General features: G+C 41.9%; 2 protein-coding genes and 1 pseudogene across 2 annotated transcripts; 1 reads left to right on the forward strand and 2 right to left on the reverse strand.

The window, feature by feature from the left end:
- Positions 1 to 3,554: 3,554 nt before the first annotated feature.
- Positions 3,555 to 10,707, reverse strand: LOC138425651 (putative olfactory receptor 1F12P). Its single transcript, XM_069563779.1, has 2 exons — positions 10,693 to 10,707; positions 3,555 to 4,505 (listed from the first exon to the last, which is right to left on the reverse strand). The coding sequence occupies exon 2, from the start codon at positions 4,494 to 4,496 to the stop codon at positions 3,555 to 3,557; it is 942 nt and encodes a 313-aa protein (XP_069419880.1). The 5' UTR covers positions 4,497 to 4,505; positions 10,693 to 10,707.
- A 6,174-nt stretch (positions 10,708 to 16,881) lies between these two features.
- Positions 16,882 to 21,348, reverse strand: LOC138425883 (BOLA class I histocompatibility antigen, alpha chain BL3-7-like; annotated as a pseudogene).
- A 3,103-nt stretch (positions 21,349 to 24,451) lies between these two features.
- LOC138425884 (putative olfactory receptor 2B8) lies at positions 24,452 to 25,426 on the forward strand. Its single transcript, XM_069564279.1, has one exon. The coding sequence runs from the start codon at positions 24,467 to 24,469 to the stop codon at positions 25,424 to 25,426; it is 960 nt and encodes a 319-aa protein (XP_069420380.1). The 5' UTR covers positions 24,452 to 24,466.
- The last annotated feature ends 1,351 nt before the right edge of the window (positions 25,427 to 26,777 follow it).

Below are 26,777 nucleotides of genomic sequence, written 5' to 3' on the forward strand. Positions count from 1 at the left end.
TATTTTGCTAGCATAGTTATCTCCAAGTCTATCTACCTTGCTGCAAATGATAAAAAACTTTCATTCTTTTCTATGGTTGAGTAGTATTCCATTGTATTTATATAGTCTTTATATATTTATCTATTGATGTGCACTTAGGTTGCTTCCACATCTTGGCAATTATAAATAATGCTGCTATGAATATTGAGGTGCATGTATCTTTTCTAATTAGTGTTTTATGATTTGTTTATATATAAATCCAGGAGTGGAATTACTGGGTCATATGGCAATTTTTAGATTTTTGAGATGCCACCATACTCTTTCCCACAGTGCCTGCACCAGTTTATATTTACACCACCAACCGTGTACAAGGGTTTTGTTTTCTCCACATCCTCATGTTTTTTGTGCCAATACCACACTCTTTTGATTTCTGCAGCTTTGTAGTTTTTTCTGAAGTCTGAGAGGGTTATGCCTCCAGCTTTGTTCTTTTTCTCAGCATTGCTTTGGCACTTCCGGGTCTTTTATGGCTCCATATACATTTTAGGATTATTTGTTCTATTTATATGAAAAATGTCATGGGTAATTTGATAGGGGTCACATTAAACCTGTAGATTGCTTTGGGCAGTGTGACCATTTTAATAATATTAATTCTTCCAGTCCAAGAGCATGTTTCCATTTCTTTCAGTTTCCTATATCGATAGTCTGCTTCTCCAACCCTTCCAGCAATTTTATGAATTCCTGATGAGTTCATAATGAACAGTACTTTTTCATTAAGCTTTCTGTTTAATTAAGAATAATTGATTTCTTATTTGCAACTAATATATCTGGTACCCACAAAGATATCTCAAGAGTCAGGGAATTGTGAACTAGTTGATTTTTGCTGTTGCTTCTGTCTTTGCACCAGTGTTATTTGCATTGATCTTTACATACTCCAACAAATTCTGATCTCTCTCTCATCATAAAAGAGTAAAAACCACAAAGGTAATTTGTAGAAGGTCTTCTTATCATAAGTAAATACACGTTTATAGCAGGATGTCTTTTAAGAAAAAAACCTGTATCTTTATCTCATCTTTATCTTTTTATCTTTATTTCTGTCTCTCAGAGATCACGTCATAAAGAATGATTGAACATTTTTAAAAACCAGCTTTGAGGAAATATTTTGGATGGTTTGACTTAAAATATGGGACTTATTGCCTATGGAACAATGCTCTTTGCAGAGCTTTGGGGAACATTATGGACACAGAAAATGTTAAATCAGATATGATTTTTAAATCAAAATTAACAAGGGCATATGCTTTCTATTGCTGGCAGGGTCTGCTCATATAGGCGACTCTATGCATATCGCAGAGTAAATAACCACACAAAATTTTAAAATTTAAATTTATAATTAATAGCCTCCCAGGTAATTTTTTGTAGAGCATCATGAAGATATATAGATATACACATAGACAACAGATATAAATCTTATTTTTAACATAAAGGAATAAAGACTGATTATAGTAAATGCATGCAATATAGCTATAAAACATGAATATAACATTGGGGTGAGAAATAATCCATCCCTCATTCTCACCAATCCCAATATGGACCCTTCACTGCATTAAGGTTAATTTAGTCAATACGTTTGCTCATACACACCGTGGTCCTCCTTACCTAAACTTCTTCCTCATGTATTTTGAATATTTTCATTATTCCTTTGTAAAACTCATCTGTGGTTAAGCCCCAGATTAAAGTACTGTCTTTTCACTGAAGCCTTACTTGACCTCTTAAGCCTTTACTAATATCTTTGTTTTTCTTACCTCAACTTGTAGTCATGGTTTGAAACTTTCATTACATAGCCCATTTATTCTCTACTGTTTTTCATGAATGACAATGTAATTACCTATTCCTGTCTACTCTAGGCAGTCCTAGGGAAATTATCTTTTATGTTTTCCCCATATTGCTGCATTAATCCTAGCCATATGGGATGTCTTAATGATGCACTTTAATGCTGATTGCATATTTGTATTGTGATTTTCAGAGACTTAAATATTTGCCACATTATTAATATCTTAGGGAACTCAAGTGGATAAGTCCTATGATCATGTCATTCCTAGAGTTTGTAGCAAAGTGAGGTAGGTGTCAAGCTTAATGAGGTATTTTGTAGTTCAGTTCAGTAGCTCAGTTGTGTCTGACTCTGCAGCCCCATGGACTTCAGTACACCAGGCTTCCCTGTCCATCACCAACTCCCGGATCCTCCTCAAACTCATGTCCATTGCATTGGTGATGCCATCCAAGCATCTCATCCTCTGTTGACCCCTTTTCCTCCTGCCATCAATCTTTCCCAGCATCAGTGTCTTTTTAAATGAGTCAGTTCTTTGCATCTTGCTAAGTCACTTCAGTCGTGTCCCACTCTGTGTGACCCCATAGACAGCAGCCCACCAGGCTCCCCCGTCCCCTGGAGTGGGTTGCCATTTCCTTCTCCAATGCATGAAAGTGAAAAGTGAAAGTGAAGTCGCTCAGTCGTGTCCGACTCTTAGCGACCCCATGGACTGCAGCCTACCAGATTCCTCCATCCATGGGATTTTCCAGGCAAGAGTACTGGAGTGGAATGCCATTGCCTTCTCCTCTTTGCATCAGGTGGCCAAAGTATTGGGAGTTTCAGCTTCAGCATCAGTCCTTCCAATGAATATTCAGGACTGATTTCCTCTAGGATTGACAGGTTGTATCTCCTTGCAGTCCAAGGGACCCTCAAGAGTCTTCTCCAACACCACAGTTCAAAAGCATCAATTCTTCAGTGCTCAGCTTTTTTTATAGTCCAAGTCTCACATCCATACAAGACTACTGGAAAAGCCATAGCTTTGACTAGATGGACCTTTGTTGTTAAAGTAATGTCTCTGCTTTTTAATATGCCATCTAGGTTGGTCATAACTTTTCTTCCAAGGAGCAAGCATCTTTTAATTTCATGGATGCAGTCACCATCTGCAGTGATTTTGGAGCCCCCCACAAAATAGTCTGTCACTGTTTCCACTCTTTCCCCATCTATTTGCCATGCAGTGATGGGACCAGATGCCATGATCTTAGTTTTCTGAATGTTGGGTTTTAAGCCAACTTTTTCACTCTTCTCTTCCACTTTCAGCAAGAGGCTCTTTAGTTCTTCTTTGCTTTCTGCCATAAGGGTGGTGTCATCTGCATATCTGAGGTTATTGATATTTCTCCCAGCAGTCTTGATTCCAGCTTGTGCTTCATCCAGCCCAGCATTTTGCATGATATACTCTTCATATAAGTTAAATAAGCAAGGTGACAATATACAGCCTTGATGTATTCTTTCCCGATTTGGAACCAGTTTATTGTTCCATGTCCAGTTCTAACTGTTGCTTCTTGACCTGCACGCAGATTTCTCAGGATGCAGGTCAGGTGGTCTGTCATTCTCATCTCTTGAATTTTCCACAGTTTGTTGTGATCCACACAGGCAAAGGCTTTGGAGTAGTCAATAAAGCAAAAGTAGGTATTTTGTCACAGTTTTTCAATTATGATGAGAATGAAAATAATGATCTCATTAGGATTCACCGCCTATTGAACTCAGCCAGAATGAATCACTGGGAGAAGATTTTGCTCTGGCCTAAAATCTCCTTTAAAGCCCTCTTTAGCTCATTGTTCCTTAGGCTGTAAATGAAGGGATTGACCACAGGGACTATGACCATGAAAATTATTGATGCTGCTGTGTCTTTTTTGGTTGAACTGTTAGATGAGGAACTCATATAGACCCCTGTGATTGCTCCATAGAAAAGAATGACCAAGGCAAGGTGAGATCCACAGGTGGAGAACACTTTGAATTTTCCTTTGACAGATGGAATTTTCATCACAGCAGAGATAATGAGGCTGTAGGATGCCAGGATACACACTGAGGGTACCACAAAGATTAGCCCCACCACAGCAAGAACCAAGAACTGATTAAGACTGGTGTCAGAACAGGATAGAGGGAGGAGAGCATTGATATCACAGAAGAAATGGTGGATGACATTGTTAGAGCAGAAATGCAGACGAGTCATCATAAGGGTGTGCAAGAGGGGGTTCAAAAAGGCAATCACCCAAGGTCCACCCACGAGGGAGATGCAGAGGTGCTGGGTCATAATGGTGGAGTAACGCAAAGGGTGACAGATGGCCACATAACGGTCATAGGCCATCACCGTGAGAAGGAAATTGTCCATATTGGCAAACATCATACAGAAATACATCTGAACCAGGCAGCCAGGATAGGAGATGGACTGAGTGTGTGTTTGGATGTCCAGGAGTATCTTGGGTACTGTACATGAAGGAAGGCAGAGGTCCACCACCGACAAATTGGCAAGGAAGAAATACATGGGAGTATGGAGGCAATGGTCTGAGGAAATGGCCAGCAAGATGAGTATGTTTCCAAACAGCCCTGCTAAGTAAAGACACAGGAGAAGTGCAAAAAGCAGCTCTTGTTGCTCTGGCCAACTTGAGAAACCCAGGAGGAGAAATTCAGAGATGCTGGTTTGGTTTTGCCTTTCCATTATTTGAATGTATCTGCATGAAGACCAGAGGATGACTTTTTTTCTGGCTGCAACTTGCGGCAAGTGGATTTCCCCGACAGAGAGCAAACCTGTGCCCCCTGCAACTGGACCACCAGGGAAGTCCTGGAGGATGAAATATTTTTGACAGAAAAAAAATGTTTCCTTCTCATTTTTTACATGCTCACCTAGTCTTGTCTCATTTACTAAATATTTTCTCTTTAGCCCATCCTATTTCCTCTCTGATGCTCTCTACCAAGCCTCAGTGGACCTTGTGTGTTAGTCACAGTCATGTCCGACTCTTTGTGACCTCATGGACTGTGTCCTGCCAGGCTTCTTTGTCCATGGATTTCTACAGGCAAGAATACTGGAGTGGGTTGCCATTCCCTTCTCCAGGGGATCTTCCCAACCCAGGGATTGAACTCGTGTCTCTTCAATTGCAGGCAGATTCTTTACTGTCTGAGCCACGAGGGAAGCCCAAGGTCAGTGGACCTTAGGCATGACCATCCATTTCTTCAGTTGATTTACTTATTGGAACGTTTCCTCCTCTGAGGTTTCGGAGGATCTCTGTATATCTCCCCACAGTAGGCAAAGACTCTCTTCCTACTTTCCATGTTGATACCAACTGTTGCACATTCTCCATTTTGTGTGGCTGCCTGTCAGCTGTGTGTTGGAACATATCTGTGAGTCTGACACACTAAAGGACTCCATGCCAAACATGGAGATTTAAATGATGAATATTTTACGGGTTTTTGTTCAACCCCATATGAACCACTGTTCTTGGAAATAAGTCAGACATCTACCATTTAGGATTCATAAGATGTAAACAAACTATTTTATATTTTTAAGATAAAAAGAAAAAACATAGTAATGTGCCTGACAAGTTTAAAAAGTTAAACCTCCAAAAATTATTTTACCTGAACACTGTGAGAAACAGGAAAATATTTATAAATAATTTTAAAAGTTATATAGCACATGTAGTTATATAATACACTATGTGTTCTTTAGTAGATAAGGGCAAAGAAGAACACATACAGAAAGTTATGTCCAAATATGGCTGATTTAAAAGATTCTCTTTTAATAATTTAGTAATATTTTAACCATAACTACAAAAAAAAGGCTTCATGTTTATAAAGTGTTGTTAATACTTGTGCTCCCGCATTTCTTGGAGTTGTAGAAAACACAAAATAATAGAAGACAAAGCTCCTAACGCAAGAAACTTGAAATCAGGTTGTGGATGGAAAATACTGTAATTAAATAAGAAAATTAAATAATTGTCATGGAAAATAATTCAAAGGACAAATGTTCACATATACATGTGAATAATTTCAGAAGAATGGAGTACTCTCCAAGAGACAGAAAAAATCCTGGAGAGTGTGGGCTCTGAGGTCGGCCACAGTGAAATGAGGCCCCAGGTCACTTAACATCTCTAAATCTTAATTTTCTCATATATAAAAATGGCACCTTCTTTAAAGGTTGTTGTGAAAATGAAATGAGTTGGTGTATGCAAAGGTTTTAGCAAATAGTGATTACTCAAAAAATGCAAACTATGGTTGACAAAACCAGACTAGGGGTAAAGCAGGTTTCTTTCTTGTCTTTACAATGACTGTTTTAAATCTTCTCAAATTTTTTACTCCAGCACGTCCCTTCAAATCAATTACTTCACTTATGGTAGTTTCACAGAAAATAGAAACCACTGCAAGATGGATGTGCCTGACTTCTTGACATGATGCAGAAAACTTGTCTGCATCTCCATTTATCCTTCCTTTCCCCCTTCCCTCCTTTTACAAAAAAGCATTATCTTTCTTTCCTGAAAAGATTGACACCTCCACATATGTCCCTCTCACTTTCCCACTTCTCTTAAAACTCCCTTCTCTCTTCTATAACTTGAATGTTCTCCTGCTCTGTTGGACCCATACTTTCAGCTTCAGTATCTTCCATCTTCAACATCCCTTTCCAGATCCATGACTACTTCTGGCTTCTTCCTGACTCTCTCTTCCATGACACAACCCCTCACAGAACTGACTTCCCCACATCCTACTTATTTCCCATCACATATCATTCTGTCTACTGCCCCAGGAATTCCAATAAATTGCTCTGCCAAGTCTTCTTGAAAGAATTCAGTGGACACTTCTCAGTCCTTGCGTTTTTAGACCTCTTAGGATTCTTTCCTAGAGAAATTCTATTCCTCTTTGGATTTATTTTCAGATTTCCTCTAATCTTTCTGGCTATTTCTTTCCAGTTGTTTTGCAGAATTTACTTCTTTTGACAATCCCTGAAATGTTGGCATTTCTTTGGTTTTTATCTTATGCCTTGTTTTCTTTTCATCCTACGGATATTCGTGGATGAGTCTATTCATCCCCTGGGTTTCATACTATCTGTATGCCAATCTCTCCCAAATTTGTTTCTCTAGTGCAACTTTCTTTCATATTCAGGCTCATATTCCCAGTGCTCTTTGAATGTCAACTTGGATATCATAGACACTTGTATCTAAGATTTCCCAAACTGAATCCATTAAATCCTCCTCCCTGCTTGAAAACTGTTCCTCTCTTCATGTATCCTTTATCAATAAATAGCACCACAGTGTATCCAGTTATGCAAGAAAAGAAAACTTGGCAGTCATCCTGGGACTTCTACCTTTCGTTAACCTGTACATCTAATCAATTCTTAAGTCTTGTTGATATTGCTTTTGGGGAAGAAGAATCTTATTATTAAATAAATATAAACAGCGGTGACAAGAAAGGCATGGTCTCTACCCTTAAGGAGCTTTCAATAAAAGCCAGAAAATTTAGGATTATCCTTGACTCATCCAGTGCATCACCAAGCTCCATTGATTCTCACTTTTCTCACACTCATATTCCTTTTCTTCATTCCTAATTATACTGCCTATGTCAGACTTTCATCATCTCTCATCTGAATACTTGTAATAAACTTAAAATTCATTTTACTTCCTATAGTCTTCCTTCTTTCAAGTTTTCTTTCATATTTTGTAAAGAATACCACTCTAATGGCAGAAAGTGAAGAGGAACTAAATAGCCTCTTGATCAGGGTAAAAGAGGAGAGTGAAAAAATTAAGATCATGGCATCCGGTTACATCATTTCTTGGCAAACAGGAGGGGAAAAGTTGAAATAGTGACAGATTTTCTTTTCTTGGGCCCCCAAATCACTGTGGATGGTGACTGCAGCCATGAATTTAAAAGATGCTTGCTCCTTCGAAGGAAAGCTACGACAAACCTAGATGGCAGATTAAAAAGCAGAGACTTCACTTTGCTGACAAAGGCCAAAGAGTTAAAGCTATGGTTTTTCCAATAGTCATGTACAGATGCGAGAGATGGATCATAAAGAAGGCTGAGCACCAAAGAATTGATGCTTTTGAATTGTGGTGCTGGAGAATATTCTTGAGAGTCCTTTGGACTGCAAGGAGATCAACCAGTCAATCCTAAAGGAAATTAACTCTCAATATTCATTGGAAGGACTGGTGCTGAAGCTCCAAACTTTTGGCCACTGGATGTGAAGAGCCGACTCACTGGAAAAGACCCTGATTTGGGGAAAGATTGAGGACAGGAGGAGAAGGGATTGACAGAGGATGAGATGGTTGGATGGCATCACTGACTCAATGGACATGAGTCCGAGCAAACTCCAGAGATAGCAGAGGATAGAGGAGTCCATGCAGTCACAAAGAGCTGGAAACAACTTACTGACTGAACAACAACAAAAGAATTATCTTTCTAAAACAAAAATTTCCTCACTTTCCCTTCTTAAGAACTTCTAGTTGTTTTCAATTGCCTTCAACTCCAATTCCAAATTCCTTATTATGGCATAAAAGATTCTCCATAATCCTTTTCTTACCTCTCTAGCATTCTCTCTTGCCATGCTCAATTTCTCGTCCTTAGAATTTCCTAACATACACTAAAAGTTTATGTCTATCTGGCTTTTCTTGTCTTGAAATTCTCTGACTGCCTCAATTGAATTTTTCCTCAAGGTATTCTCTATTGCACTGCCCTGCATTTTTCTTCATGTCATTCATTACTATCAAGAATTTTCTTATTTCTTAAAAAATAATTTCTTATTTATTTTCTAATCTGCATCAATAAAATAGATGATTTATAAGATCAGGACATTTGTCTGTCTTTTTTTTTTTTTAAATCACTATGCCTCCTGACATACTGGAGGCAATCAACATGTATTTGTTGAGTGAATGAATATACTTCTTAAAAACTTAAGAAGTTATTTCTTATATCATATAGAAGTATGTGTTTTCAATGCATATTTTATAGTGACTTTTATTCTAAGCTAAGTAGCCATTGAGACTATATATAAAATATACATAATAAATATATAAAATATACATTATTCAAATATATACGGGCTTCCAAGGTGATTCAGTAGTAAAGAATCTGCCTGCCAATGCAGGAGATGTGGGTCGGATCCCTGGGTCGGACAGATCCTCTGGAGGAGGAAATGGCAACCTGCTCCAGTATTCCTGCCTGCACAATCTCATGGACAGAGAAGACTGATGGGCTGCAGTCCATGGGGTCCCAAAGAGTTGAACATGAGTGACCAACACGCACATGTACATATATATATGTGTAGTACTTAGTTGTTCAGTCATGTCTGACTCTTTGTGATCTCATGGACTGTAGCCCACCAAGCTCCTCTGTCCATGGGGATTCTCCAGGTAAGAATACTGGAGTGGGTTGCCATGCTGTCCTCCAGGGGATCTTCCCAACTCAAGGGTGGAACCCAGATCTTCCACATTGCAGGTGGATTCTTTACTGTCTGAGCCACCAGGGAAGATCTATAAATATAAATAATTATGTATTTGTTCTTTTGTTTTCATGATTCTTTTTCACTTGTAAGATACTTTGGAGAGCACGTGGACTGGATTTTATTCAGATTTTATATTTGTATAGGGAAACTCAGTTTTATAAGCCAATACTTATACTTGCCTATGAAGACAGACTGATTTTGGGGTAGAATGAGCTGCATGCCAGAGAATGCAAGACAACACATCTTTGATTCTACTATTGGTTTTTAACCCTCCCCATTATCTTATGTCTTAGCCAAAAGGATGGAGAGTCTGTGGCAGAAACTAAAGAAAATGGAGGGATTCTGTTAAACTAATTTTTTAATGATTGATTAATAAAACTGAATGGAAAGAGAGAGGTGTTCTACATACAGATAGGCAAAATGGAGAAAGGCATTGGTTCTTTGGACTCCAGAGAACACAGAGCTCATGCAAGAACTTCTGGGGAACTGCCAGAAATAATTAAAGCAACTTTCCTTAGACTGCAGGGATTGTAATAGTAGATGAAAAAACAGCCTGTTGTTTATTATTACTCTTGGGCTTCAGGCTGATACAGTTTCAGGAAACACAGGATAGAGTTGTATCATATCACTTGGCATTGCTCTTCCCACATAGGGGGCATTCAAAAATGTTCACTGGAAAAGTGTTCTCTAATATCTGTGGAGACTACAACATTTCACCATGGAATATAAAAAAGATGGAGGCAGGCTCTGAGCTTTGCAAGAAGCAGAAGGGGGAAAATTATTAAAAGTCTTTCCTGGGAAGTTTCTTCTCTCTGTACTTTCCCTCACCTCTACATCAGGCTGGCACAAAAGAAATTTCTGCTTCTATCATTTGCCACCTTTTATATTTAGAGTACCCAGAGAGTTCTCACATGAACTCTTTTCCCTCGGCCTGGTGGATAGAACCCTCTATTTTCTTCCCCTTCTGATCTAAATCACTCATCACTACTGTTCTGCCAGTGCTTGCTTTGACAAAAATGATGCTATGTCAGGCACCAATGCTCTCAGAGCTGCCAGTGTGACTAGTGTTGATGCAGCCCTGAGTTTTCTGGGTCCCAAAATACCAATGACTTTCACCACTCTGCATTTAAAATGTAGAAGGCCTCTCTACCTTGTCAGTAGCTACTTCTAGTGTGTAGATCCTTTTCTTCAGCTTAAAGAAAAATCTCCAAGAGAAAATGGCCATGTGATTATCTCCATCTTTCCATCAAAGTCCCTGCCCTTTCACTCAGGGGTCTTTGAGGGGTGGTGGGGGGTGGCCAGGTGAAGTAGGGTTAGTTCTTGGGCAGAGAAGATATGAAAATTTAGAATTTAATCTATTGCCACTTCAAGCTGTGTGGACTGAATAGCAAAGGAAACCTGTCTGCAGCTTGAGAAGGAAAAAGTAGATTTGCAGAAAGAGATAGAGAGTCACATAGTGCTCGTTTCCAAGTCTGACTCATTTCTTAGTGGCTTTGACCAATTAAAGCTATCGCACTTACCAGATGCCCATATTAGTAACCTTCTGGGATGAGACTTTCTCTTCCAAGTCAGCCTCCAGGCTAATGGGAAAAACAAAAACAGGAGAATGTTGCATTTCCCACCCCCTAGATATACAAGGATGAGAGATGGAATGGTTCTTGCAGAACGTATGGCTGGCTTAGTAAGAACTGGAGTGACCACAATGTCGGCTTCCCTACATTGAAATTTATAGCTCTTTGTAGCCTCTGGGAACCCAATCTTGACAAGCTCCCTCCACTCTAGTAATAGTTACTTCATCCCCTTGTGGGTTTCCCAGTGGCAACCCTGGGGATAATGTACCTGACAGACAATTCTCCAGGAGATTCAGGGAATTATAAGATGTGGAAGCTGTTAATAGCCTTTCAAGAAGGATTGAACACATCATTCCCCCAAGAGGCCCTGAGACAACAAATATCAGCTATGACATGAATAACAAATAACCTTTTCCGGCATGAGTTGACATTCACTAAATATAAGCTTTATCTTCCCTGCCTGCAACACTCTGTCAGCAATAATGGCTGTCCTTGGACTTAAAATTTGTGATCTATCAATGTTGCCTGAGATAAAAAAGGACCCATTTGGGGCAAAGGAGGTGAGACATCACATGGTCAGGACTCACTTGTCTTATCAGATATCCATCCCTGCGAAGCACTCAGCTAATGTAACAGTGGAATGGTCTCTCTCTCTTTTGAATTTTGTTTATTTTTGGCTGTGCTGGGTCTTTGTTGCTGCATGTGGGCTTTCTCTAGTTTCAGAGATCAGGGGCTACTCTCTAGCTGTATGTATGTACGTACGTATGCAGGCTAAGAATGCTCAAACTACCGCACAATTGCACTCATCTCACATGCTAGTCAAGTAATGCTCAAAATTCTCCAAGCCAGGCTTCAGCAATACGTGAACCGTGAACTCCCTGATGTTCAAGCTGGTTTTAGAAAAGGCAGAGGAACCAGAGATCAAATTGCCAACATCCGCTGGATCATGGAAAAAGCAAGAGAGTTCCAGAAAAACATCTATTTCTGCTTTATTGACTACGCCAAAGCCTTTGACTGTGTGGATCACAATAAACTGTGGAAAATTCTGAAAGAGATGGGAAAACCAGACCACCTAACCTGTCTCTTGAGAAATCTGTATGCAGGTCAGGAAGCAACAGTTAGAACTGGACATGGAACAACAGACTGGTTCCAAACAGGAAAAGGAGCACGCCAAGGCTGTATATTGTCACCCTGCTTATTTAACTTCTATGCAGAGTACATCATGAGAAATGCTGGACTGGAAGAAACACAAGCTGGAATCAAGATTGCTGGGAGAAATATCAATAACTTCAGATATGCAGATGACACCACTCTTATGGCAGAAATTGAAGAGGAGCTAAAAAGCCTCTTGATGAAAGTGAAAGAGGAGAGTGAAAAAGTTGGCTTAAAGCTCAACATTCAGAAAACGAAGATCATGGCATCCGGTCTCATCACTTCATGGGAAATAGATGGGAAACAGTGGAAACAGTGTCAGACTTTATTTTTTTGGGCTCCAAAATCACTGCAGATGGTGATTGCAGCCATGAAATTAAAAGACGCTTACTCCTTGGAAGAAAAGTTATGACCAACCTAGATAGTATATTCAAAAGCAGAGACATTACTTTGCCGACTAAGGTCCGTCTAGTCAAGGCTATGGTTTTTCCAGTAGTCATGTATGGATGTGAGAGTTGGACTGTGAAGAAGGCTGAGCGCCGAAGAATTGATGCTTTTGAACTGTGGTGTTGGAGAAGACTCTTGAGAGTCCCTTGGACTGCAAGGAGATCCAACCAGTCCATTCTGAAGGAGATCAGCCCTGGGATTTCTTTGGAAGGAATGATGCTAAAGCTGAAACTCCAATACTTTGGCCACCTCATGCTAAGAGTTGCCTCATTGGAAAAGACTCTGATGCTGGGAGGGATTGGGGTCAGGAGGAGAAGGGGACGACAGAGGATGAGATGGCTGGATGGCATCATGGACTCAATGGACGTGAGTCTGAGTGAACTCCGGGAGATGGTGATGGACAGGGAGGCCTGGCGTGCTGCAATTCATGGGGTTGCAAAGAGTCGAACACGACTGAGTGACTGAACTGAACTGAACTAAACTGATGCAGGCTGCTCTGCAGTTGTTTCTCTTGTCACGGAACAGGGCTCCAGAATAAGCAGGCTCAGCAGTTGTGACCACAGGCTTAGCTGCCCCGTGGCATATGAGATCTTCCCAGACCAGGGACTGAACTGGTATCTCCTGCATTGGCAGATGGATTCCCAAGTACTGGACCACTAGGGAAGCTCCTGGAAGGACCTCTTAAAGCCTCAGGTAATGTGTGAGCTTAGAGGTAACACCAAGAAATGTGTGGATGCTGTACTCCAAGAGCTGTATATGCACTGAAAAATGACCAATATACAGCTGTGTTTTCCCACTGCTGTAATGTATGTGGCTGTCCATTGCTCTGATGCTTTCTCATTCTGGCCTATCCTGGCCTCTCCTGGTGCCCCTCTCCTCAGGGGATATAAGAGACAGGACTGCTCTCTCTCTGCACACAAGTAAGAAGAGGCTGAGATAATGAGTGTTGGGAGAAGTTATCCTCATCCTCTTTGGAGAAAGAAACAGGAGCCACATGCCTGGGCTCTCTTCCTTCCCAGGATTCTCCCTTAATAAACATGTCAGGTACTGTTTTCAAGTATTTACATAAATTAATTTAAATCTCATAAGAGTCCATGAGATAGGGACAGCTCTCAAGCCCATTTTGCAGACAAGGAAATAGATCTCTGGGAGCTTGACTTACTGTCAGTTGGTTGAGCCACGATTCGAATGAAACAGTCTGACCACTGAGCCCAAGTGTGTACTTATTCTGCTGTGTTGACTCCCATAGACTGTCCACCTGCCTCACTAAGGGTCACCTCCTCTGGGCTTTGACAACTTTCCTTCTCCTCTGGGCTCTGAGACCTGCAGGGAGTCTGTTGTGTTTCCCACACTCACTACAGGTGGTCCCAGGGTCTGAAGTGACAGGAGAGTTGGGCCTATGTTGGCTGATGGAGTGTGTTCGCTGGAGGTGGGGGAAGAGGGGCTCACATCAGGGCTGTGGGGCATCAGGGGTGTTTGCATCTGGGGTGTGAGTTGGGCTTTACAGATGCTGAAGGGGGATGACCAGCAGGGGCTGTGCAGGGTTTCCTTATCACTGTGATATTTCACAGCCTGAAACACAGCCTCATGTGGACCTGAGGTCCCAGGGCTGTTCAGTCTTCTCCTTCTCATCTCACTGCCCTGACTACTCTTCTTCCAACTGACTCCCTGGGAACATCTCTCCAAGGAGGGGTCTGGCCACACCTCTGCTCACCAGCACTTCCTCCCACCCTGCCTGCTGCTCCCTTCCGGGGCCTCCTGGATGGAGCTAGAGGAAAGTAACTAGGATCGCCAGAGAAGTTGACATTATGTTGTAAAGAGAAAGCAGCGTGTCTGCCTTCAAGAAAGGCAAGGGCTGCCTGAGGGGAGAACACTAAGTGTCTTCCTCTGAGCTGTTAGACTGGAGGCCTTAGTATTCTGCTGGATGTTGGTAGGGGGCTGACCTCAGTTTTGTGAAACAATTATGATTCCAGCCCAGCTGCTTCCTTCATCAGAGATTGCAAGCAGGGAAGACAAGGAGAAAATCAGCCAGCAAGATGGGGTTTTGCTCTTCTGTGATCTAATCTCAGGAGTGATGTCCCTGTTGCCATATTCTACTGGTCAGAAGAAGGTCACAGCTCCCACCCACACTCAGGGGAGGAGAGTCCACAAGGTGTGAACCCAGGAGGCATGGACACTTGTGTGCATCTCAGAGTCCGTCATTTAGATCTGCTCTCTTAGCAACTCAGAGACTTTAAGATATCAGACTACTTTCTAAAATGTCCAGATCCCTATACTGCTTAGAAGAGAAAACGTGTATCACCCAGAAAATGTCTTGACTTTTTCTTCCCATTTAAATGTGGATTTAAGCCCCTCCCCATCCTGATCACTCTCTGATCACAAGCCTCAGTAGATCCAAACCTGAGTAAGCATGAGGACTGCTTGTCAGGCTTCTTACAAAATACTCAGGTCTCCTCCTAGACCCAGCTTTTCAGAGTGTTGGGCATGGAGTCCAGGATTCCTTTATGAACAAGTCCTACAGGGGAGGCTGATGCACAGCCATGTGGGAATCCTTGTCTATATCCTTACTACTAAATCTGTGATCTGATAGTCAGCAGCATCAGCCACAAACTTGTTATGAATATAGATTCTCAGGCTCTACTCCCAAATGTCTAGATTTAATGAGAGGTCTAGTTGAGCACCAGCATCTCCAGCTTGGTCACCTCACCATTTCCTACAGTTTCCTTTAGTGCATCACTCACCTGTCACCTCCTGATTATGTACAGCAGCCAGACTGAAGCTTCTAAAGAGTAGTCACAATGGATTGTGTTCTGTGAAAAGCATCTTATGAAATCCACATCTTACTCAGACAACATCAACACCCTTGTAATATCATCTAGGTCTATATGATCTGGTGAAACATGGGATCGAATCTCAATTCCTCATTCCTCCACCTGCACCTGCCTCCTGGCTCTTTCATGAACACAGACACTCTCCTCCCTCGTGCATTTGCACAGGAGATTCCTCTGCCCAGAGAGAACTTCCTCTGACATCTGTGTGGACATTCCTTCATGTCCTTCACATCTTTATTCAATAATCACCTTCTCAATAAGGCCCGCACTAACCACATGATTAAAAGAGCCACCTTCCTTGTTCCTACACACATATGCTTCCTCAAAACACTTACTAACCTCTAAGGTAAACATTCCCTCACTTACTAGGCTCACTCTGCCCCTTCTCACCAGAACACACTTCACAAGGCCAACAAGGTGTGTCTGTTGTTAGTCCACTGAGGTTTTCTAGATGCAAAAATGGTGTGTCATTTCTCTGGCACACAACAAATATCAGTTGAATGAATGATCAGTGTGGAGTGCCTCCCTATTCTAGAGACTGTGTCTTTATTACTGTGACCTCAGGCCACTTGCTCCCTCTTGGCCGCTACAACACAACATCCATTCGCATTGATGTCAGTGCTGCCTGTATTTTCCCCACAAGGGCTGATCTCCCATCCCTCCCACACAGATCAGTCTGCACTCTACACATAATGATATTTTCTCTTCAGAAAAGATGATATCAGGTTTGTATGTCCTATATTCCAACCTACTGTGAATCTATTAGATGCTGCTTTATAAATCCCCATGAGCTTGGATTGGAGCCAGCACTAGGATTACTAGATCTAAGGGCAGAGAGGGAGGACCAAGATGCAGAGAAGGTAGAAATCCAGCAAGAATTAAGACAAAATGTGAAACAACTGTGTCCGTCCTCTATGCTAATCCCCAAATCTGGTTCCTTATAAAGGATGCAGAAAGAATGGAAAGAGGAATCCAGGAAACAGTCTTAGAGCTGGGAGAGATGAGAATTTCTCTCTTGATACCACTGAGATCCTGTGTGCAGGGACCTCTTTGTCTTGTGAGGATAATCATTAGTGAAAATGACTCCTGCTGCAGTCAGAGATGAGGACACCCAAGGCAGAATGAGACCAGAACTCTACACATGAAAAAGAACAGTCATTATTCAAAAATAAATGAAATAAGCAAAATATAAACACATAAACACAAAGAAAGGCATGCAGGCAGGACCTAGCATGAGCTAGGCTGACCTGGTTATGGGAAATCTTGACTGCCTATGGTCCTAGAGACAGAACAAGGCCCAGGTGAGTTCGAGTTCATAAGAACACAGGTCCTGGTGGGACAGGGAGCCACTGAAAGGACAAAGACAAAGCAGCTGAGAAGATGACCCAGCCAAGACTGACCACATAAAGCCACGATACACTGACCACTGGCTGGACACAGGCCCTGACCATGCTCAACTCCTCACAGCCTCCTCCTGTACCTCCTGCAACAGACTGAGCACAGCAAGCATAACAATTCTGGAAGGTTCTCAGTGCTTCCATGTACTTTCTCTCTCAAACTTTAGAAGCCTCTCATTTGTTATCCCTACAAACCTTCACAGCACCAGTTAGAAAAAACTTTCATATAAATAGATTTTATTTTCAAAGGAAATATGACACAATTACTCAGTGCACACGAAGTGAAGACAGCGATGGAGAGGGTCCAGCTCTGTCTCTGCTGGAACAGGGCAGTGGATCAGGGAGGAGAACGCAGGTCAAGTGTGGGGAGGGGGTGTGGTGGGCAGGGGTGACCAGTCTCCCCAACTCCTCATGTTATGCTAATAGGAGCACAGACACATTCAGATGCTGCTGCAGAAAGAGGGGTCCCGGAATCTGATGTCACAAAATGGGACAGAGCATCACTCAGTCCCCACAAGACAGCTGTCTCACACTGTGAGAGAAAATAATCAGGAACCAGTTCAGGTTGGTCATGTAAAGGCTGACATTCTCCACAGCCCCCCACACTCTCACATGTCCCACTCAGAGACCCCTGCCACCCAGTGTGTCCCCTCTGCTCCAACTCCTCTCCCAATCTAGATGCCCCAGGGTCTCACCTTTAGGAACCGTGAGAAACACATCAGAGCCCTGGGCACCGTCAGTGCCTGGAGGAGAACAAAACCAGGATGTGGTCAGAATCCACAGGAGAGAAACTTAGAGAAGGAATTTTGAGGAGGGTCTGTCCCCCATGGCCTCCTGTCTGCACTCTCACACGGGTCTCAGGAATCACATCCCCTCTGTACTTACCTGCAGCCTGAGTGTAGCTCCCTGCTTTTTCACCTGCAAGAAGAAAATATCACATGCGAGGCCATGGAGAAGACTGAGTCATGAGATCCTAGAGGAACCCCCTAATCCTGGAACCCACAGAACTTTCTGGAAATGTGGCCAAAATCCAGGACAAAATCAGGAGACTGAAGAAAGGTTCTGTTGGGATGACTGGACCAACTGCCCTCCTGGAGGTCTGTCCTCAGCAGGGACCCTCGCCTCTGATCTTCATGTGCTGAGAGACAGGCCCCCAACTGGAATTACAAGGTGAAAAATCTGTCTTACATTTTCACATGTACTTTACAAAAGGGTCAGTGTTAGCATTAACTCAGAATCCACATGTGTGTGTGGAGGGTACTTTCCAAAAACCAGGCAGGTAAACTTTTACCTGAGTTTGAAACTCCCAGTGAGACAAGAAATCTCAGATCCCTCCATCCCTTCCCTACCTGAGCGCTTCTTCCTCCAGATCCCAGCTCCAGTGACCACAAGAAGAACCAGACTAACAAAGATGCCTATGTTGGGGACGGCGAGCTGAGGAGGTTCTGTGGAGGAAAGAGAAGGGCCCCAGACCTCAGGTTTGAGTCCTGACCTTGCTGAAGGGGTCCAGAAAGGCTCCAGCTTTATCTGAGAAGAAGCTCCACCGCAGCCTCCTCCTTACCCCATCTCAGCGCGAGGGTCTCCTGAAGCCCCTTGTGCTGCACATTGCATGTGATTCTCTGCTCCTCTCCAGAAGGGCCTACTAGAGCTGCCCATTCCTGGAAGGTTCCATTCCCTGAAGGCTGGGCTCTACAAGCTCCATGTCCTGGGTCTGGTCCTCCGTGTCACGCTGCCAGGTCAGTGAGATCTCAGGGTAGAAGCCCAGGGCCCAGCATCTCAGGGAGACCTCATGGTCAGAGATGGGGTGCTGGGTCACATGTGTCTTTGGAGGGTCTATGGAGGATGAATCAGAAAATTCCCACTTAGTGTTACCTCCATGGGTCCCTGAAGCAGCATCCTGTGACCATCCTGAGAATAAACAGGACAGTGGGTTTGAAAAGAAGCAGCACAAACACCAGATACCAGCCTGAACTTGGAGGTCTGGGCATGTTCTGGAATCCTTGGAAAGTTCTGAAGTCACGGTGAGAGCCAAGGTAGGAGGCACTATGTAAGGGAGTGAATACAGAGTCATGGTCCTGACTTGGGTGGAGGCTGAATGACTCAGAAAAGCTGGAGTCAGGCCTCCAAACATGCTCTTAGGGTGAGACCTGGCCCTGAGAGACAGTCATGGTTCACAAGATGGCACCCAGGGGGAAGGGGCACCGCTGACCAGTTATCTCAGGGATGGGTTCCTGCTTCTTCCCCAAAGAGACTGGATTCCTTAATTGTCCTTCAGAGAAGTGGGGCCACAGGTCAGTCACTCTCTTGTACAGAATATGAAAACCTGGGTAGATTTCTCCCTCTCCCGACAAGAAGCCAGGACCCTGTTTCTACAAGGACCCACTTTCTTCTCCTTGGAACACAGGTCCAGCCCTAGGGGGGATCAGGGAGGCCTCGCGCCCCTCGTACTTGCACGCTGCAGTGTGTCCTTCCCGTTCTCCAGGTGTCTGTGGAGCCACCCTCTGCAGTCCCCATCCAGGTAGTTCCAACTGTGACCCGCAGCACCGCCCTGCTCAAGCTTGAGCTTGGAGATTTGAGCCGCCCTGTCCGCTGCGGTCCAGGAGCACAGGTCCTCATTCAGGGCAAGGTAATCATTGCCATCGTAGGCAATCTACCAAAACCTGAGGCAATAGCTTTTCAAATATGCAATGATACCTGTTTCAGGAGAAGACTGGGAGATGGGTGTTTCTCTCTGTTCCCTCCACATTGAGCCCTGGGTGGGCGGGTACAGGTAGCCAGTTACAGGCTGTTTCTTTTTTTGCTACTGTCCTGTTGGATGCAGGAACGCAGGCCACTGAACCAGGTGATCAAGGAGTGTGCCCTCTGGCAGCAACCACAACCCCTGGGCTGCCATATGTGTGCACAAACTCTTCACAGAGACACTGGTGACCTGGGGTGGGACAGAGGGAGGGCATGATGATGACACCTGTTGGCTTCTCAGGTATTTGGTGAGGATTGCAGTTGACCCCTAGATTTGTGTTAGAAGTCTTAGCTTTTAAGATAAGGAAATAGGCTTCTTTCAGGGAGAAGCTGGAGGTTTCAGTCTGTGTCTGTGTGCTGTGCCCTGGAGAGATAGCCTCAGTGAGTCTGGGTGAGCCTGTTTCTCAGTTCCTTATAGTCTCATGGATTTCATGGACACAAACTGCATTGATTTTCAGAGGTATGTTTTGGAGGCCCACGTCTCCAACTCTCAAATACATACATACATGACCACTGGAGAAACCGTAGCCTTGACTAGACGGACTTTTGTTGACAAAGTAATGTCTCTGCTTTTTAATATGCTGTCTATGATGGTCATAACTTTCCTTCCAAGGAGTAAGTGTCTTTTAATTTCATGGCTGCAATCACCATCTGCAGTGATTTTGGAGTCCAGAAAAATAAAGTCAGCCCCTGTTTCCACTGTTTCTCCATCTATTTCCCATGGAGTGATGGGACCAGATGCCATGATCTTCGTTTTCTGAATGTTGAGCTTTAAGCCAACTTTTTCACTATCCTCTTTCACTTTCATTAAGAGACTCTTTAGCCCTTCTTCACTTTCTGCCATAAGGGTGGTGTCATCTGTGTATCTGAGGTTATTGATATTTCTCCCGGCAATCTTGATTCCAACTTGTGTTTCTTCCAGCCCAGCGTTTCTCATGATGTATTCTGCATATAAGTTAAATAAGCAGGATGAGAATATACAGCCTTGACGTACTCCTTTTCCTATTTGGAACCAGTCTGTTGTTCCATGTCCAGTTCTAACTGTTGCTTCCTGACCTGCATACAGGTTTCTCAAGAGGTTGACCTTTAATATATTTACCTTAAAGATTAGGTAGACACTGCCTAATTGGTTAAAAGACACTTACTCCTTGGAAGGAAAGTTATGACCAGCCTAGATAGCATATTAAAAGCAGAGACATTACTTTGCCAACAAAGGTCCGTCTAGTCAAGGCTATGGTTTTTCCAGTAGTCATGTATGGATGTGAGAGTTGCACTGTAAAGACAGTTGAGCACAGAAGAACTGATGCTTTTGAACTGTGGTGTTGGAGAAGACTCTTGAGAGCCCCTTGGACTGCAAAAAGATCCAACCAGTCCATCCTAAAGGAGATCTACCCTAGGTGTTCACTGGAAAGAGTGATATTGAAGCTCCAGTATTTTGGCTACCTGATGCAAACAGCTGACTCATTTTAAAAGACCCTGATGTTGGGAAAGATTGAAGCAGAAGAGGGGGACGACAGAGGATAAGATGGCTGGATGGCATCGCTGACTCAGTGCACTTGAGTTTGGGTAAGATCTGTGAGTTGGTGATGGACAGGGAGGCCTGGTGTACTGCAGTTTATGGGGTAGTAAGGAGTCGGATACAAGTGAGCGACTAAACTGTACTGAACTGAATTGGTAACTCTGTGATCCCTAAAAATTGGTTATGAATATTAGATAAAAATTAATTTGCATCTAAAATTAAGTGACTGATGAGTTCTTATTTATATATGGAGAATTTTTTTTTGCAATTGTATAAAAAAGTCTTCAGTGTTTAGTAAAATATCTAGGCCATTAAAAGAGGAGAGCTAAGATAACTGGGAAGTTTAGGGAATTATCTAAGCTCTGTCATTTATGAGAAGTTATAAAAGAGGCAGATTAAGTTTCCTCTTACTTTCTCCTTGATATTCATTTTCCCTGAGGATTGTCATCTCTGGGCAGCTAGGCAACATCAGCTAATTAATGGTATAGGACAAACATTCCCCAGAGACTTCAGCCAGGTAAGCCATTTTCACCAGGCTAGTTTTGCTGCAGTTTCATGCCAATCTCATGCTTTCATAATGAGCTCTTCATCATAGAGCCAAACATTATATTCAGAAGGAATCCTGAGAGTTTGAAATTGCCTTCCTATGTCATCCTACCAGCTAGACGCAATGCTGATCTTCAGTACCTTGTGAAGGTATTTGAAGTTATCAAGAGAAAGCATCTTCTTACTTAAGGAAAACTTAAGGATATTCCAAAGCTGGTAGAGTCAACTTATGTACTCACTGCATGCAACCTGCATCCTTAGTCTACATACCCAGGTTCCTATGCCCAGTGCTGTATTAAAGGCAGGAACTGGAAATGAGGTAGGGAACAGCTTAGGACACTCACATAAGGTGAATAACACTGAGAGGACTGGAACTCGATCTCTGTAGCACTTTAGGAATTGGTAAGTTAACTTGTTTTCAGTTACAAGTGTTCTTTAAAGGTTACACTGAGTAATGTACATGTCAGTTGGTAAAAGAAACAGAAATTCCTATAAAAATTCACCAACTTTAAGAACTTAACTGTTCCTTATGGAAGCCAACATTTTTTTCTTAGACATTTCATCGTATTGTAGTGTATTCATTATGTCTCAGTATGGATATATGGAGCAATTTAAATTCAGGATATTTGGCTGTCATAAAACATGTCCTTCAGTAATTGAGTAATAGCACATATGTGAATGTGAACATATTAGACTATACACTTTCATTTTTTCCTCAGCTCCTATTTTCTCTGAAATTACAGAAGGTTTCTTAAAGTGTATTGTCAATATCTATCATTTTAAAATATTTATTTTCTTAAAGAAATGAACATGTGTACTTTTCCACACACTAATTTTGCAGTTACAACAATGAATGTCCATTTCATGGTTATTGTGTCAATGCATTTTAAAATTTATTGTTAATGAAAAATGATCATTCTTCAGTTGAGGAGAAACACCAATTTGAGAGGAGAAACATGGGTCACAAAAGGTGATCTGAAGGTTTAATTTATTGGTAAATTAGGCAAATGACAAGGTGATGTGTAATGTACACTGGTGACCGTCCTTCATCCTTGCAACACACTTATGAATGGACTGTACATTTTGTATGAATGGACTTTCATTTTTTGTGAATGTTTCAGTGTCCAGCTCAGATATTTTGTACTGGCTGCTGCACTGATCCACACCATATTTGTCATGAGTATTGACTGACAGCTTCACAGCCATTTCCTTCTTTAGAAAATTGCCATCAGTTGAATGGAGCCACATTGCCAGAAGTTCTGAATATGGTTGGGGCAGCTTGTAGTCAATGACAGACTGGTGAGATTTATAAAAGGCTGCCTTTTTGTCAAGGTGGAACTAAATCTGATACAAAGCATGCTCTACAGCTTGTTATTCTGTACAGTAGTAACTAGTCACATTTAAATAAATAGGTATTTAAATTAATCTGAATTAAAATTAAATTTAAAATTCAGTTCTTTTCTGCCCCGCTTGAAACACTCAGGTAGCAGCACGTGGGTAGCAGTGATTGTGTAAGTGAAGACACAGTATTTTTATCAGCAGACAGCTCTGAAAAAGCTCATTTTCCAGCTTTCTATGAGATCATGTTCATGTATTCCATTTGAGATCACATCCTTGCTTAACACATTTGTCTGCTCTGTTTTGCTTCCCTGATTCTCTTTGTCTTGAGGACATTCACTCAATAAACAGCATGCAAAGGAATTCCCATTTCAGCCTCTTTTCCCCAACCTGGCCAACCTCTGTCCATAGTGATTAGAAGTGTTATTTCTGAGGCTGTGATAGATCCATTGCCTCCTCATTTATGTGTTCTTCATTGTCATTAGAATGTTGATAGTGAATAATCCTATCTCCTATAGGAATTCCAGGCATTTTAGTTGTCGGTAATATATGAAACTGAAATCAGCAGAAAGAAGAGGTAAGTTCTGGTCACTGGAGTTTGAAATTCTGTTGTGAAGTGACTACTTTTGTTTAGTCACTGAGTAAAGCCCAACTCGTTTTGACCTCGTGGATTGTAGCCTGAAAGGATTCTCTGTACTGAAGTAGGTTTCCATTTTCTTCTTAAAGTTATCTTCCCGATCCAGGGACTGAACCTGCCTTTCCTGCATCTCCTGCATTGGCAGGCGGTTTCTTTACCACTGAACCAACAGGGAAGCCCGTGAACTGATTATGCACAATGAATAAATTATTGGAGTTCTTGTTAAATTGGTATAGAAATCTTAGGTATCTCAAGGACAAAAGTTGAGCACTATAATCGAAGATGATATTTTCAGGCTCTGAGCAATTTATTTTTTACTACTATACAAAAAGACAAGGATATAGCATTCACAAATATATAATATATATAATATATATATAATATATATAATGCATTAGGAGTAGAGATAACTTTTGCCAGAATGTATCTATGAGAAAGTATCTTAGTGATACATTGAATGTAATATAATCCTTTGTATAAGTACATTCTAGCTCATAAATTTCTATATCTGAATGCATTTTAGAGATCATTTTGTATTGTTCTATTACATGTGAGGTATGTGCAAATCAAGTTATGTAGAATTATGAGATACATATTTAAAATAAAGTTTCTCCCTTTGTCTACATTTTCTTACTCTTTCTAATCACTCTCCCTTGATTTTCCCTCATTCCCACTTTCTCTAAGATGTACATAAATAATCATCATACTTTCATCCTTTAAACTCAATCCAAAACAGGCATTTTATATTTATGATTGATTCAAACCAAAGTTCATGACTTGATTTTATTATTATTATTTTCTTATATTAAATTCAATATGTAATTTTTGTGAATAGTAAAGAACTAATTGATTTATGATATATCAATTTCAATGAATACATCATTTATTCAAATAGTTGCATATAAAATCGCATGACCATGTCTTTGAAAATGATAGATTTTCCTCTTCATCTCTTTGCTTTTTTGGAAGATATTTTTAATAAATTGCTAAACGCTTGATTTGACAGGAGCCATGTGCTAGCAAAAGATGGAACAGAAAAATGAAAGTTCTTTCACTGGATTTATCTTACTGGGCTTCTCTGACAGGCTTCAGCTTGAGTCAGTCCTCTTTGTGGTCCTTTTGATCTTCTACATCTTCACTTTGCTGGGAAACACAACCATCATTGCATTGTCCTACTTGGACCCACGTCTTCACACTCCTATGTACTTTTTCCTGTCTAACTTGAGCTTTCTGGACATGTGCTACACAACTAGCATTGTTCCACAGCTCCTATTTAATCTCAGCAGAGCAGACAAATCCATCTCCTTTGGTGGCTGTGTAGTTCAAATGTATATCTCTCTGGCATTGGGATGTACAGAATGTATTCTCCTAGGAGTTATGGCATTGGACCGCTATGCAGCTGTGTGCAGGCCCCTTCACTACACAGCAATCATGCACCCCTGTCTGTGTGCCCTGATGGCTTCTGCTTCATGGATCACTGGTTTTGCCAACTCCTTATTGCAGACAGTGCTTGTCTTCCTTTTGCCTCGTTGTGGGAGAAATAAATTAGCCCACTTCTTTTGTGAGATCCCTCCATTTCTCAAACTTGCCTGTGTTGACACCACTATGAATGTGTATGTGACCTTTTTTGGCAGTGTCATCATTCTTCTCACACCTGTTTCATTAATCATGTTCTCCTATGGTCAGATTGTCAGGGCGGTCTTAAGAATAAAGTCCACTGCAGGGCAGAGAAAAGCGTTTGGCACGTGTGGATCGCACCTCACAGTGGTCTCCCTGTTCTTTGGCACAGCCATCTATGTGTATTTTCAGCCCAGCAGCAACAGCTCCCAGGATCAGGACAAGTTTATGTCTCTCTTCTACACTGTCATTATCCCCATGACCAACCCCCTCATATATACGCTGAGGAACAGGGATGTGAAGGGGGCAATGAAGAAGGTGCTTTGGAAGGATTCTGACTCCAGAAGATGGCTTAGGAGGACAGTTTAACGGAAAGACTTTGAACGCCAGAACTATTCAGATATATATGTGTGTCCCATGAGTCATCTAAAATTTCCTTTGGCAACTCTGAATGGAATTTGTTTATTTCATTCCTTCTGAAAAGTGAGTGTTCAAATTCTAGGTTCATGTATTCATTTCAGTTTCCAGAGACACTGATTCAGTGTTCTGACAGCATCTGTTTTGTAGTTATTGTTTTTAAAGTTCTAGGGTTTTTCTTGTTTGCACTCCCTTTTAGGTACATATTTCCACATCTATTTGCAAAATGACATATGAATATATTACATGAAATCACAGCCAAAATAAGAACAGGAAACCACTGAAATGATGTAAGGAATATTAACATTTTATCATTTCCTAAGAACTGTTACTGCTCCAACACATGTGTTCAGATGTCAAAGGGTAGATATCAGTTAGCTTCTTCTGTATAACAAATCACTTCGAAACTTAGTTGCTTAAAACACCAACCATTAATTTATCTCACCATTATGTGTGTCAGCATTTGGGCTAAGTTTAGCTGGACAGTTCTTCTGGTCTCAGCTCCACTCACTCAAATGCCTGCATTAGGCTTCTGGGTCTACTTAGGGCTTCCTGATCTAGATTGCTACAGTTGTCATGGTTTCCATCTCTTTGATGTGGTCTCTTATGTTCCAGTACGATGGCCTGGAATGTTCATATGGGGAAGGCCAATTTCCAAGTCCTTGTGAATGATTTATTGTTTAAGATATGGCTACTCCTGCTTGCCTGTCCTGTCTTTCTTTGTGCATTGTTTACCTCCATAAATAGTAATTGTTAGAGTCTGTTCTTTGTTCTGCTTGGAGGGTCTAGGAGGTTACAGTGTATTTCCTCTTTTCCCAGTCAACAATAAGTAAGGCCTTCCCTGGTGGTCTAGTGGTAGAATCCTGCTGCCAATGCAGTGAACACAAGTTACATTCCTGGTCCAGGAAGTTCCTACATGGGGTGGAGCAACTAAGGCCGCACACCACAGCTACCCAGCCAGCACTCTAGATCCCATGAGCCACAACTACTGAAGCCGGCATGCCCTAGAGCCTGTGGTCCTCAACAAGAGAAGCCACAGCAATGAGAAGCCCTTGCACCGCAGCTAGACAAAGCCTGTATGGAGCAAGGAAGAGTTGCAACAAAGACTGAGCACAGCAAAAACAAACAAACAAAAAAGTCCAATCAGTGTGAGGTCTTTCCTGTTGGCCCGGTGGTTAAGAGTCCTCGCTTTCACTGCAGTAGTCTAGGGTTGCATCCCTGGTCAGGAAACTAAGATCTACATGCCATGCAGCATGGCCAAACATTAAAAAACAAAGAGAACAAAGCAGTAAGTGGGGACACA

Source organism: Ovis canadensis, chromosome 20 (genome assembly GCF_042477335.2).
Source record: "Ovis canadensis isolate MfBH-ARS-UI-01 breed Bighorn chromosome 20, ARS-UI_OviCan_v2, whole genome shotgun sequence".
Classification (NCBI taxonomy): domain Eukaryota; kingdom Metazoa; phylum Chordata; class Mammalia; order Artiodactyla; family Bovidae; genus Ovis; species Ovis canadensis.

Excerpts from the sequence above, each read along its gene's own strand:
- LOC138425651 (XM_069563779.1), bottom strand. The coding sequence starts at position 4,496 with ATGGAAAGGCAAAACCAAACCAGCATCTCTGAATTTCTCCTCCTGGGT.
- LOC138425884 (XM_069564279.1), top strand. The coding sequence starts at position 24,467 with ATGGAACAGAAAAATGAAAGTTCTTTCACTGGATTTATCTTACTGGGC.